At 43.4% G+C, this 13,324-nt stretch overlaps 1 protein-coding gene across 1 annotated transcript in view; it reads left to right on the plus strand.

Moving 5' to 3' along the window:
* Positions 1–2,942: 2,942 nt before the first annotated feature.
* NEMP2 (nuclear envelope integral membrane protein 2) overlaps positions 2,943–13,324 on the plus strand; it is a 75,344-nt gene continuing 64,962 nt past the window's right edge. Inside the window, exons 1-2 of the mRNA XM_077448670.1 lie at positions 2,943–3,301; positions 12,678–12,787. Coding sequence (XP_077304796.1) covers positions 3,223–3,301; positions 12,678–12,787 — 189 coding nt within the window. The 5' untranslated portion in view covers positions 2,943–3,222. The remainder of the gene's footprint in view (positions 3,302–12,677; positions 12,788–13,324) is intronic.

The following is a 13,324-nucleotide window of genomic DNA, read 5'->3' on the forward strand; positions in this document are numbered from 1 at the left end:
CAAGAGCGAATGTGTCGATCGAAACTATTTGTCGGGCAGCGACCTGGTCGTCCCAACACACATTCCTGAAACATTATAGGGTGGACCCAGGAGCTCTCTCCTCAGTCGAGTTTGGCAGACAGGCAGTCACTTCGGCCTTCGCCCCTTCTAAATAATAAATTCTTTAAATAAATCTCTAAGCATTATCCCACCCGTCTCAGCTAGTTATTTGTCACAGGTATGCTGCCATGGAGGCACCAGGAAAACAGAAAATTGTGCCATACTTACCGTAATTTTCTTTTCCTGGTGCCTATCCATGGCAGCATACATTCCCACCCTCGGTATTCTATATTAACGAGAATGCGGGGGCTGTACTAACCTTTTCTTTTATAATATTCACTAGTCCTGAGGGAGGAGCCAAGGCGGAGCTTGTCACAGGTATGCTGCCATGGATAGGCACCAGGAAAAGAAAATTACGGTAAGTATGGCACAATTTTCTGTTTTTTAACTTGTAAACACCGAGTCTGAAAAAGAGGCCCAGTTCTTAAGTGGTTAAAGAGGTCCTGTCATTCTTTTTTTTATTACAAGGGATGTTTACACAGGAATAAAAGTGACACAATTTTTTTTTTAAAAGACAGTGTAAAAATAAAAAAGTAAAATAAATAAGAAAAAAAGATAAAAAATTTAAAGCACCCCGTCTTGCCGAGCTCGCAAAAGCAAATGCATACGCAAGTCGCGCTCGCATATGAAAACAGTGTTCAAACCACACATGTGAGGTATCGCCACGATTGTTAGAGCGAGATCAATAATTTTAGCAAAAGACCTCCTCTGTAACTCAAAACTGATAACATGTAGACATTTTTAAACATCACCTACGAATATTTTTAAGGGTCAAAGTTTGTCGCCATTCCCTAAGCAGGCGCAAATTTGAAGAGTGGCATGTTGGGTATCAGTTTACTCGGCGTAATATTATCTTTCATAATATAGAAAAAAATGTGCTAACACTACTATTGTCTTATTTTTTTATTCAAAGAAGTGTATTTTTTCCCCAAAAAATTGTGCTTGTAAGACAGCTGCGCAAATACTGTGTGACATAAAGTATTGCAACGATCGCTATTTTAGTCCCTTTACGGTTTAGGAGATATTTACCATATACGCTTGCGCCAAAATCATTGGCACATGTGCACTAAAGAAAGGGACATTTCTAAAGGGCCCGTTCCGTGGCCGGCGGCTCCCTTGCATGTATCATGCAACTCCAGCCAGTCAGACAGCTGGAGTCCACGGCTCTGGAAGCAAGAGGGGGGAGATGGGTGCTTCCACGCAGCGGTGACATCCTGGGCTTCGTTTTCAGGTAAGCGCAACATAATGGGCTAGTATGCGATAAATACTAGCCCATTATGCTCTTACTTTGCAGGAAAATATAGAGGAAGTAAAACCCATCAGGGTTTATTTCCTCTTTGAGTGGTTAACCACTTCTGGACTGCTGCACGATGCTATACGTCCTAATTTTCAAGAGAAATATCCTTGTATGGCAGCAGGTAGCTGCCATAACCCTGGTATCCTCTTTTTCGGCCGGCGATCTGGTTTCTGATAATGGTGGTCTCTGCGGTGGGTTCGCTGCGAGATCACTTTTTTCCCCGCTACGCTCCGGTGACCTCTGCCGCTTACTGGAACCGTCTACAGCGGCAGAGGCGATCAGATCCTTTCTCATGCTGGTTATGTAGACGAGTGAGGGGAAAATGGCCCCCACCTGTCTCCATACAATTGCAAGGCAGAAGTGACATCAAAACGTCACGTTCACCTATAGCTCTTAAAGGGACATTTAAAAAAATATATATATATTTAAATTACATTTTTTTATTGTATTTTTGTGTAAATATTAGAACTGAGGTCTTTTTGACCCCAGATCTCATATTTAAGAGGTCCTGTCATGCATTTTTCTATTACAAGGGATGTTTACATTCCCTGTAATAGGAATAAAAGTGACCCAAATTTCTTTAAAAGAACAGTGTAAAAAAATAAAATAAAAGCTAAAATAAAATACAAAAAAATGTAAAAATGTTTTTAAGCACGCCCCATCCCACCGAGCTGGCATGCAGAAATGAACGCATACGTGAGCAGCGCTCGCATATGAAAACGGTGTTCAAACCACACATGTGAGGTATCGCCACGATTGTTAGAGCGAGAGCAATAATTCTCTGTAACTCAAAACATGCAACCTGTAGAATTTTTTTAAACGTTGCGTATGGAGTTTTTTAAGGGTAAAATTTTATCGCCATTCCACGAGCGGGAGCAATTTTGATGCGTGACACGTTAAGTATCGATTTACTCAGCATAACATTATCTGTCACAATATAAAAAAAATTGGGCTGCCTTTACTATCTTATTTTTTAATTCAAAAAAGTGTATTTTTTCCAAAAAAAAAAAGGGCGCAAATGCGACATGACAGAAAGTATTGCAACAACCGCCTGCCATTTTATTCTCTAGGGTGTTGGGGGGGGGGAATGTATAATGTTCGGGGTTCGAAGTAATTTTCTAGCAAAAAAAAAAAAAAAACTGCTTTTAACTTGTAAACAACAAATCTCAGAAAGAGGCTTGGTCCTTAAGTGGTTAAGAACTGGTCTCCTCCCTCCAGTGCTTTCTATTTACTAAAACAACATCTGAAGGTTGGATACACTTCTAAAATGCTGGAATACACACAAAAATACTAAAATAAATTAATAAAAAGCCTGAAAATCTCTCGGCTTGATTAAAGTATGTCCATTTTGCAGCCACTGAGATCCCTATTAGTAATAAAAAATATGTCAGGTTTAAAAATGCCCGCTATACCAGGCTAAGTTACCACAGCGACACCTCACGTAGACAATGAGGTACAGCGACATCGCTCACTATAGCTTTCCTAGCCCGGGCCGCAGTCAGCCCCGTTATCTATGTACACCAGGACAAAGCGAAACCAACAATCCACTTCCGTGTACTGCAAGGCCAAACTAATCAACCTCCGCAGCCCATTCACACATCCTGTTCCTGCCAACACTCGGTGTGGAAGCTCTGCGACCGGTTCGCTTGCACACTGCTGGTACGAGGGCTGTCGGTCAGGATGATGCTGGAATAAAATCACAGAAAAAACAAGTCCGTAGCCTGAAAATGACCCGAGAAGAAGGCTATATCGCTCCAGTGCAGTGATCGGCTCTCGACTGCTGTAGCCTGACCTTCCTAAGCGCCAGTTCAAATCTTCGGAGAAAGATGAGAGTTGTCGGTGTGTGGAGTGCAGTGTGCAGCATTGTCCATACTCTGCTCCTGGGCGGGGTACGGGGCCACACAGGTATAGTGTACACACACACACTTGCGACCAGTGTAAATTTTGTCAACTAACTTAACCACTTCAGCCCCAGAAGAATTTACCCCCTTCCTGACCAGAGCGCTTTTTGCGATTCGGCACTGCGACACTTTAACTGACAACGCGCGGTCACGCGACGGTGTACCCAAACAAAATTGACGTCCTTTTTTTTTTCCCCCCCATAAATAGAGCTTTCTTTTGGTTATACTTGATCACCGCTGCGGTTTTTATTTTTTGCACTATAAACAAAAAAAAGTGACAATTTTGAAAAAAACACAATTTTTTACATTTTGCTATAATATCCCCCAAAAATACATATTAAAAAAACTTTCCTTTTTTTCGTCAAGTTAGGCTGATACGTATTCTTTTACATATTTTTTGTAAAAAAAATCGCAATAAGCGTTTATTGATTGGTTTGCGCAAAAGTTATAGCGTTTAAAAAATAGGGGATAGTTTTATGGCATTTTTATTCATTTTATCAATTTTTTTTGTGACTGCAACATTATGGCGGACACATCAGACACATTTGACACATTTTTGGGACCATTGTCATTTATATAGCAATCAGTGCTATACAAATGCATAGTTACCAGCATTGGGAAAAAAAAATTCCGGGACACTTTTTTGGCTGTAGGCTCAGTTGTATTATAATTAGGGGGCGGGGCATGCAGTTATAGGTGTGGCATAGGAAAAGGCGAAATATGGGCGTGGTTTACATTTAATAGTGGGCGTGGCTCAAAGGGTGTGGTTAGAGTCTGAGATGAATGCGGGATGGAGGGACAGAAGCCCCAGATCCTACACCACAATAGCAATATGTGTTTTCCAGAGTTTGACAATCAGCAGATAAAGATACTCCAAATACCTGGTGTTAGCGCTTCAATCATCCCGGCGCCATGATTGTTATGGTGTCAGGATGATTGAAGCGCATTATTTCTATTATTACATTGTAATATAAAATAAAATCATTCAACTCGCCATAATGCAGAATCAGTAGGAGCCATGAGCGCGTCACTAGCCACGTTGCCTGCCATCAGGTGCCCCCAGCAGAGTCCCTCCTTACATCAGGTGCCCAATCAGAGCAGCCTTCCTTACATCTGGTGTCCCCATCAGTCCTCCTTACATCTGGTGTCCCCACCAGTCCTCCTTACATCTGGTGTCCCCACCAGTCCTCCTAACATCTGGTGCCCCCCCCCGACATCCAGACTGGCCCCCCCCCGACATCTAGACTGGCCCCCAACATCCATACTAGCCCCCCTCTGACATCCAGACTGGCCCACCTCTGACATCCAGACTGTCGTTGCCGAACAGAAAGAGATTGAGCTGCGGCGCCACCAATCTTCCGCCCCTTTCCATTACCAGACACTGGCAGCTGGGCGGCGCCACAGCATCTCTATTGTAGACCAGCTTCTGGTCTTCTTTAAAATGGCAGCCGCGGACCTCTAGCGGGCGGCGGTAAAAAATTGTGAATATCTGAATTTCCCGGGACACAATTAAATCAGGAAAAGGGTCCTAATCCGGGAATGTCCCGGGAAATTCGGGTCAGTTGGCAACTATGCAAATGCACTGATTCCTGTGTAAATGTCACTGGCAGTGAAGGGGCTAACACTAGGGGGCAGTGTAGGGGTTGTGTCCTGGGGCGTGTTTCTAACTGCGGGGGGGGGTCGCGTGGCAACATGTGACACGTCACTGATCTCTGCTCCCGAAGACAGGGAGCAGAGATCAGTGACATTCACTAGGCAGTACGGGGAGCAGACCTTGGCATAAGATGTTCATAAAAACTTGTGAAACAAAAAAAAAAAATGTTCATCAGATAGTGCAGGTCCTAGAAAAGTTCAGTTGGATGCTGAACCTTCAGAAGTTGCCTCTGGTTTCAGTGCAATACCTGGACTGTTTGCTTACCCTATCAGTATAGAACAAACATCAGGACTATTTGTATGTATCTGCATATCATGTCAATGCATATAACTCCAAGGCCAGGCAAGCTCTGTAATAGAGGATATCTATGCAGATGCTAGACTTTTATTTTTTTATTTTTTTCTTCTTCTTCCAATGACTTAAAATAATAGTAAGGCCTCATGCACACGGACGTTTTTACAGCCACTTTTTTGAGCTTTTTTTGCAGCTTAAAAAGGCCTGTCCATGTTAGTCTATGGCTTCATGCCCACCTAGGCGTTTTTGAGCTGCAAATGGCATAGGCGTTTTTAAGCTGTAAAAAAAACCCAGGACCAGTGCGTTCCGTGGCGTGGAGCTAGAGCTGTAAAAACGCGAATCGCGGGCAAACGCGCATAAACGCGCAACATATTTTCTTTGTTTTCTGAGTCCTATAGCCAAGAGATGTGTTTCTTAAAAAAAGCTACTTAACGCTAACGCTAAAAAACGCGCAAAAACGTGCAAAAACGCCAATGCAAAACGCGGTAAAAATCGCAACGATTTTTCCAGGCGTCGGAGCTAGCTTTGCAGCCAGTTTTTTAAAACGTCCGTGTGCATGAGCACTAAAGCTTCCCTTTCTTTTTCTCTTTGAAATAATAAACATGTTATACTTACCTGCTCTGTATAAAGGCTGTTTGCATCTATTCAGACACAGCCTGGCTTAAAAAAGGAATAATGGTTCCCACTGCTCTCAGCCAAGCCTGGATGAGCTACTTGTCATGCTTTTGGAGATCATCAGAGGAAAAAATGTTGCTAATCAGTATTCTGTAACTTTGCCCATTTTGGTTGGCTCTCCTACACAGTTCCTTCTGCCTTCAGGGTCTCCCCATCAGGGTGCAGTCGGACAATGCTACAGTAGTGGTGTACATCAGCCATCAAAGTGGGACAGGGAGTTGCGTTGTTTAGAAGACACGTAACTGCACTTGTCTTGGACAGAACTTCACGTTCCAACCCACCTAACTGTACACCTTCTCGTGTGGAAAATTGGCAGTTGGATTTTTTATTTTTTTTGAATATGAATATTTAATAAATGATTATTAGTGGCAGTTGGATTTTTTACTCTGTTGTCTAAACCCACTTATTTTTTATAAGCCCTCAGTGCACATCCACTGACTTTTTTCACATACATTGCAAGGCAACGCATGTGTAGAGGTCTTTTATTTTACATTTGTTTTCTCTTTAATGTAATGTAATTATTATTTTTTTGGTTCAAGTCATTAGGAGCACGACTAAGCATATTGGGTGTGGTAACACCTGTTATTAATGTACTTGTTAGTGGTCAGTAACTTTCTAGGTAGTTAGAGCCGGTTCACACAGGGGCGAATCAGATCCGACTTCAGGTCGCCCCTAGTCGCGCTACATGTAAAAATCAATGTAAGTGAATGAGAGCCATCTTAATGCACACTACTGAAGTCGCTCCGATTTCAGAAAAGGTTCCTGTACTACTTGTATCCGACTTGTAGGCGACTGGTACCCATTGATTTCAATGGAGGTCGCCTCCAAGTCGGATCTCCGTCTATACAGAGGCGACTCTCACAGAATTATCAGCTCTCAAGAGGAAACTCCATGCCAAATTTATTAGAAAAATTTGGCGTGGGTTCCCCCTCCGAGAGCATACCAGGCCCTTAGGTCTGGTATGGATTTTAAGGGGAACCCCCTACGCCAAAAAAACGGCGTGGGGTTCCCCCCAGATCCATACCAGACCCTTATCCGAGCATGCTACTCGGCCGACCAGGAAAGGGGGTGGGGACGAGCGAGCGCCCCCCCCCCCCCCCCCCGAGCTGTACCAGGCTGCGTGCCCTCAACATTGGGGGGGGTGCCCCAAGGACCTTGTCCCCATGTTGATGAGGACAAGGGCCTCTTCCTGACAACCCTGGCCGTTGGTTGTCGGGGTCTGTGGGCGGGGGGCTTATCGGAATCCGGGAGCCCCCTTTAATAAGGGGGCCCCCGGATCCTGGCCCCCCACCCTATGTGAATGTACCCCCTACCCATGAAAAAAATGTAAAAAACGCAACACACAAGGGTTAAAATAATTTATTGCACAGCTCCGGGGGTCTTCTTCCGTCTTCGGGGGTCTTCTCTCCGGACTCCTCCGCTATCTTCTGCTAGCTCTTTTACTAGCGGAGGAGCCAGGCTTTCTTCTTCGCCGCCGCCCTCTTCTTCCGACTTCGGGGGTCTTGTCCCCCTCTTCGGTTCTTCTTGCCGGGCCACCGCGCCTTCTTCTAGCTCTTTTACAAGCGGTGGCCCGGTCTTCTGTCGCCGCTGGCGCTGTCTTCTGTTCTTCTCTTCTGGAGCTGTTGCATCATCACTGTCTTCGGTCACTATGACAGGACATGCGGCGACTTATATAGGGACATCACCGGATGATGTCCCCGCCAATTATGATGTCACAGCCCCAGCATCCTCCTGTATTCTCTAGGGTCTTTGCTAAAAAAAAAAACATATATAATGTTTGGGGGTTCTATGTAATTTTCTAGCAAAAAAATTATGATTTTTACATGTAGGAGAGAAATGTCAGAATTGGCCTGGATCGGAAGTGGTTAAAAACAATCATCAATGGCAGCTCAAGTGTTTTTATCTTGGAAAGTTCCCTTGGAGGCAGATGTGGCCCTGGATGCCATTTTACAAAGGTGCCTAGGAAGTGATTTGAAACTCACATTGTTTTGTGTGATAATGTACTGTATTACTGCGCGTTAAAGGGGCACTGCTTTAAACTGCGCGTTAAAGGGGCACTGCTTTAAAGTGGTTGTAAACCCACAGGGCATGAAATAAAAAAACAAAAGCAACCATAAACACCAGATATGGGTGGGCAGATGTCAATGCCAGAGCTTGGGAGGTGTGATGTCACAGGGCTCCCCTTCCGTCTCTACAATCGTGCCGGCAAGCAGAGCCACGCGGCTTGGCCTTGCACACGGACAAAGGAAAGTCAGTCCCCACTGTGCGTGCAGGTCACATGTAGAGCGCACTCACAGCCCCCTCAATTCGCATGTCAAAGCTACCTGGCGCCTGTGTGTATGAGAATTCCTGCCACCGGTGGCATTTGACAGCTGATCCATAGAAATCAGAAAATACAGCTTGGCATAAATACCAAAACTCGGGGAAGGCACCACATGACAATCATGCTGAGGTGTGAAGCAGCCAATCTGCTGCTGGAATGCTGGGCACAACACCGCATGTGATAAGATGTTCTTCAGTTTGGCTGTTGTTACCTACAGGTAAGCTTTTATTATAGGCCTACCTGTGGCTAAAATGTCAAAAGTGGGTATACAACCACTTTAAGTGGACTTTAACTCTAAAAGTGAAGATTTGCTAGGTTATAGGGAATATCTTGATATAACACCTGTTACCACAGTACCCTTAGAAATGTACTTTTTGTCTGAAATTTCTCCTGAAAAATATCAGTGCACTCCTGTGCCTGTAGTCCCATAGCTGTATATCTGAACTGTGAAATCCAAGTCACTGCTGCCTCTGATGGTCAATCTTAGGAAGGTACAGAACAAGGCATGGTAAGTCAGTATTGGGGAAAGATCAGCTGCAGAGAGACTGTAGGCAATACTGGAGCCTTTTTGTCATGTCTGAAAGCAGTTTTGGGTTAACCAAAAAGTAAAGGAGGTCCAAAAAGCACACTTGGGAGTTGAAATGAAAACAAGAAATAAGGGGAAAAGGGGGGCAATGAGAGCAGATGGAACTTTGTATGGAGCTTGCAGTCTCAGGGACAACCAACTATCAATAGTATAAATGTAGATATATTTATTTTGGTACAGTGGGACCATGATATCTATCCCCTTGTGATGATGGTCTGTCACAAATACTAGCTTATCACAATTTCCCTTTTACCTATTGTCAATATGGGAAACTCAGTTAAAGCAGGGTTCCATCCTAAAGTGGAACTTCCGCTCATCGAAAACCTTCCCCCCTCCGGTGTCACGGTTGGCACCTTTCAGGGGGGAGGGGGGTGCAGATACCTGTCTAAGACAGGTATTTGCACCCACTTCCGGGCAGAGACTCCCACAGAAGTCTATGCCGTTTCCTGTCCCGCCATGCTGTCTGCTGGGACATGGGTCCCAGAGACAGCGCGGACCATTCCTAGTGCGCTGCGTGACGCGCGCATGCGCAGTAGGGAACCGGGAAGTGAAGCCGCAATGCTTCACTTCCCGATTCCCTCACCTAGAATGGCAGCGGCAGCAGCCGAGACCCGATCGATTGGTCTCGGCTGCCAAAATCGCTGGACCCTGGGACAGGTGAGTGTCTATTTATTAAAAGTCAGCAGCTGTAGTATTTATAGCTGCTGGCTTTTAATATTTTTTTAGTAGGTGGAATCCCTCTTTAATATGGAGGCTTATATATTTATTATTGTTTACACACCCCTTAACAGAAGGTGTGTGTGTATATATATAATATTCTCAACCCTGAAGGGATTCTGTGTCCATGGATGCCTGTCCACCTTGAGTGGGACTTTTGTGGGGTCGCGGTCACCTTACACCAGGGGTAGGGAACCTTTTTGGCTGAGAGAGCCATGAACGCCACATATTTTAAAATGTAATTTCGTGAGAGCCATACAATCGAGTAATCGACTAATTTCGACTACCGTATTTGCCGGCGTATAAGACGACTGGGCGTATAAGACGACCCCCTATTTTTCAAGTGAAAACATAGGTTTTGGGCAATACTCGCGGTATAAGACTACCCCCCTTCTGAGGCAACACCATTTTAAAAAAACATTAGAACGATTAAAAAATACAAAGCAAGAATGCCAACTACTCATCCGCCATGCTGTGTTATGTCATAAAGTAAATCAAACAATAATAACACAAACAGAGATCTATTGAATACCACAACTCTGGAAAGTAGAATTTTTCACTAACCAAACCTATACCACTTTTGGGTTACATTCTATGGGAATTGTCCACCAAAATGCATTTAATAACCCCCCTGTCATATGTCCCAGATTTACCTGTCCCTCTTGGGTGCCTGAGACCTCAAAGGCAAATAGCAGGATGTATAGTAGTAGGAGATCAGTGAATGGATTTACCCAGGAAGTATGGTGAGCGGTGCATTATTTTAATGAATACAACGCCTGCTTGGATTGGCAGAGGCTGTAGCATCATCAGCTCTCTCTCTCTCTCTCTCTCTCTCTCTCTCTCTCTCTCTCTCTCTCTCTCTCTCTCTCTCTCTCTCTCTCTCTCTCTCTCTCTCTCTTTCTCTTTCTCTCTCTTTCTCTTTCTCTTTCTCTTTCTCTTTCTCTTTCTCTTTCTCTTTCTCTTTCTCTTTCTCTTTCTCTTTCTCTTTCTCTTTCTCTTTCTCTTTCTCTTTCTCTTTCTCTTTCTCTTTCTCTTTCTCTTTCTCTTTCTCTTTCTCTTTCTCTTTCTCTCTCTTTCTCTTTCTCTTTCTCTTTCTCTTTCTCTTTCTCTTTCTCTTTCTCTTTCTCTTTCTCTTTCTCTTTCTCTTTCTCTTTCTCTTTCTCTTTCTCTTTCTCTTTCTCTTTCTCTTTCTCTTTCTCTTTCTCTTTTCTTTCTCTTTCTCTTTCTCTTTCTCTTTCTCTTTCTCTTTCTCTTTCTCTTTCTCTTTCTCTTTCTCTTTCTCTTTCTCTTTCTCTTTCTCTTTCTCTTTCTCTTTCTCTTTCTCTCTTTCTCTCTTTCTCTCTTTCTCTTTCTCTTTCTCTCTCTCTTTCTCTCTCTCTTTCTCTCTTTCTCTCTTTCTCTCTTTCTCTCTTTTTCTCTTTTTCTCTTTCTCTCTCTCTCTCCAGGCTACTCTGTGTAGCCTGCTCGGATTGGCAGTGGTTGTTACTCCAATCCAAGCAGGCTCTGTATTCATTAATAGAATACATCGCTCGCCGGGATTGGCTCAACGGCGTATACTGTTTGTTGCTGAAGCCACATACAGTATTAGCAGACATTTGGGGGCTGACATCCATCGGGCAGCATTGTATACCTGTATACCCGGCGTATAAGACGACCCCCAATTTTTGGGCATTTTTTTTAAGTGTAAAAGGTAGTCTTATACGCCAGCAAATACAGTAATTATAACTGTAATGTTGTCATCTCCCCCACTGTAATGTCCATGTCATCTCCCCCACTGTAATGTCCACGTCTCCCCACATCTCCCACACTTTAATATGCACATCTCCCCCACTGTAATATGTCTGACTCTGCTTACTTACCACTAGCAGGCAGATCCAGGAGCAGATGAGGTGGGCGTGCCGCTCACCTAGGCCGCCGCCGGGTGTACCAAGATGGCCGCGGCTCTGGAGCTAGGCCGAAGCCGCGGCCTTTCCTATGGGCTCAATCCACAGATCAGCACACCACGCAATCTGCGGATTGAATTACGAGAGCCAGATGTAGCCATCAAAAGAGCCACATCTGGCTTGCGAGCCATAGGTTCCCAACCCCTGCCTTACACGCTCCCTCAGTTCCCGTGTTTGACATTACCGGTCAGCCTTCGGTTTTCAGTGCCACACTATGCCTCCTATACGCAGCAAACCTGTTTGTAAGTATTACTATGGGATTGGTTCCATTCCAATATGTATATAATTTCTTCTGCTATATGCTAACTTTTGGACAATTCTGTATCTTGTTTTAGATAAGATCATCACCACGTGCCTGCTCCTGATGAGTGGTAACACCTAACCACAAAATGTGTTGAGCTAGTTTGAAGCCATGTTTGTACATTTTTGACAATCATATCATACTATATACTGATCTTGGGGTATAGGATTGAGACACCATCCACTTAGGGTCTCTTTCCTAACACACCTTGCAGTTTAGAGAGTTGGAGGCTATTTTAATTATCACAATTACTGTAGTCATTGCCTTGACATGTCAGTAACCAACGTGTGTGTATGTAAATATAGATACAGAGATAGATGAAATTTATGGGCTATGTTACCACTACCAATTATTGTTTTTTATCTTGCTAATCATGGTCCTATTGTACCTAAATAAATATATTTATACCATTGAAAGTTGGTTGTCCCCGAGACTGCATGCTTCATACAAAGTCCCGCTTGCCCTCATTGCCCCCCCCCTTTTCTCGTATTTCTCAATAGAGGGGTTGAAGGTGCTTGGCCTTGACCCCATTAATTCATGTAAGTGTATATGGATGAAATTTATGGGTTATAGTATCACTACCAATTATTGTGTTTATCTTGTTAATCATGGTCCCACTATACCAAAATAAATATATCTACATTTATACTATTAATTGTTGGTTGTCCCGGAGGCTGCAAGCTCAATACAAAGTCCCATCTGCTCTCATTAACCCCCTTTTTCCCTTATTTCTAAATAGACCTCATATGAAGTCCCAAACAATTGTTTTCTTTTCAACAAAATGAAAACGAGGCCTAATATGTGCAATTGGAAGGTGTATGTGAAAGTTGTTATGTGTCTATATAGTGTATTCTAATGGAAGATTCTGTTTTTTTTTTTTTTTTTAGACAAGAACTGTACATATCTAAGCCAAGGATTTACAACTGCTGAAACAGAAGACCATTGCTTCTGTCATAAGGCAGAATGGAATTTCAAACAGGCATGGTCAACTATCCAGGTAAAGTTCTTTTTATTCAGTTATTTAGCATACACACACACACACAAACACACGGGCCAGGTTGTCAGGAAGTCAGTTAAACTATCAATATGTCTTTGGATTGTAAGAGAAAAGCAAGGTGTTCTAATAAGTTGACCCAGGAGGATTCCTATAGGCTTGTATATGGAGCAGATTCAGCAACTACCCCGGCATTCCTAGAACCCTTACTCCTTGACAATTGTATATGGAGGAGCAGTGCAGAAAAAAAGTCATACATTCCTATATGCCCCTACAATGAACTGTGTGAGCTGTTATGGACAGAGGTGTCTTTATGTCATATTCAGAAGACTTGCTGTATAGCTCTGGGCAGGCTTTCTTAGTAATTTACCTGTTAATCTCTAATGTGGCAATCTATTCTGAGAATCACAATATTTTTGCTTAGAATTACAATTCTTGTGGCGTAACATCATCTTTCACATTATCCAAAAAAATTGGGCAAACTTTACTGTTTAGTTTTTATTAATTTATTAAAGTGTGTTTTTTGCCAAAATTGCGCTT

Source organism: Lithobates pipiens, unplaced genomic scaffold (genome assembly GCF_037356315.1).
Source record: "Lithobates pipiens isolate NorthernLeopardFrog02 unplaced genomic scaffold, aLitPip1_a1.2 Scaffold_22, whole genome shotgun sequence".
In the NCBI taxonomy this organism is placed as follows: Eukaryota; Metazoa; Chordata; class Amphibia; order Anura; family Ranidae; genus Lithobates; species Lithobates pipiens.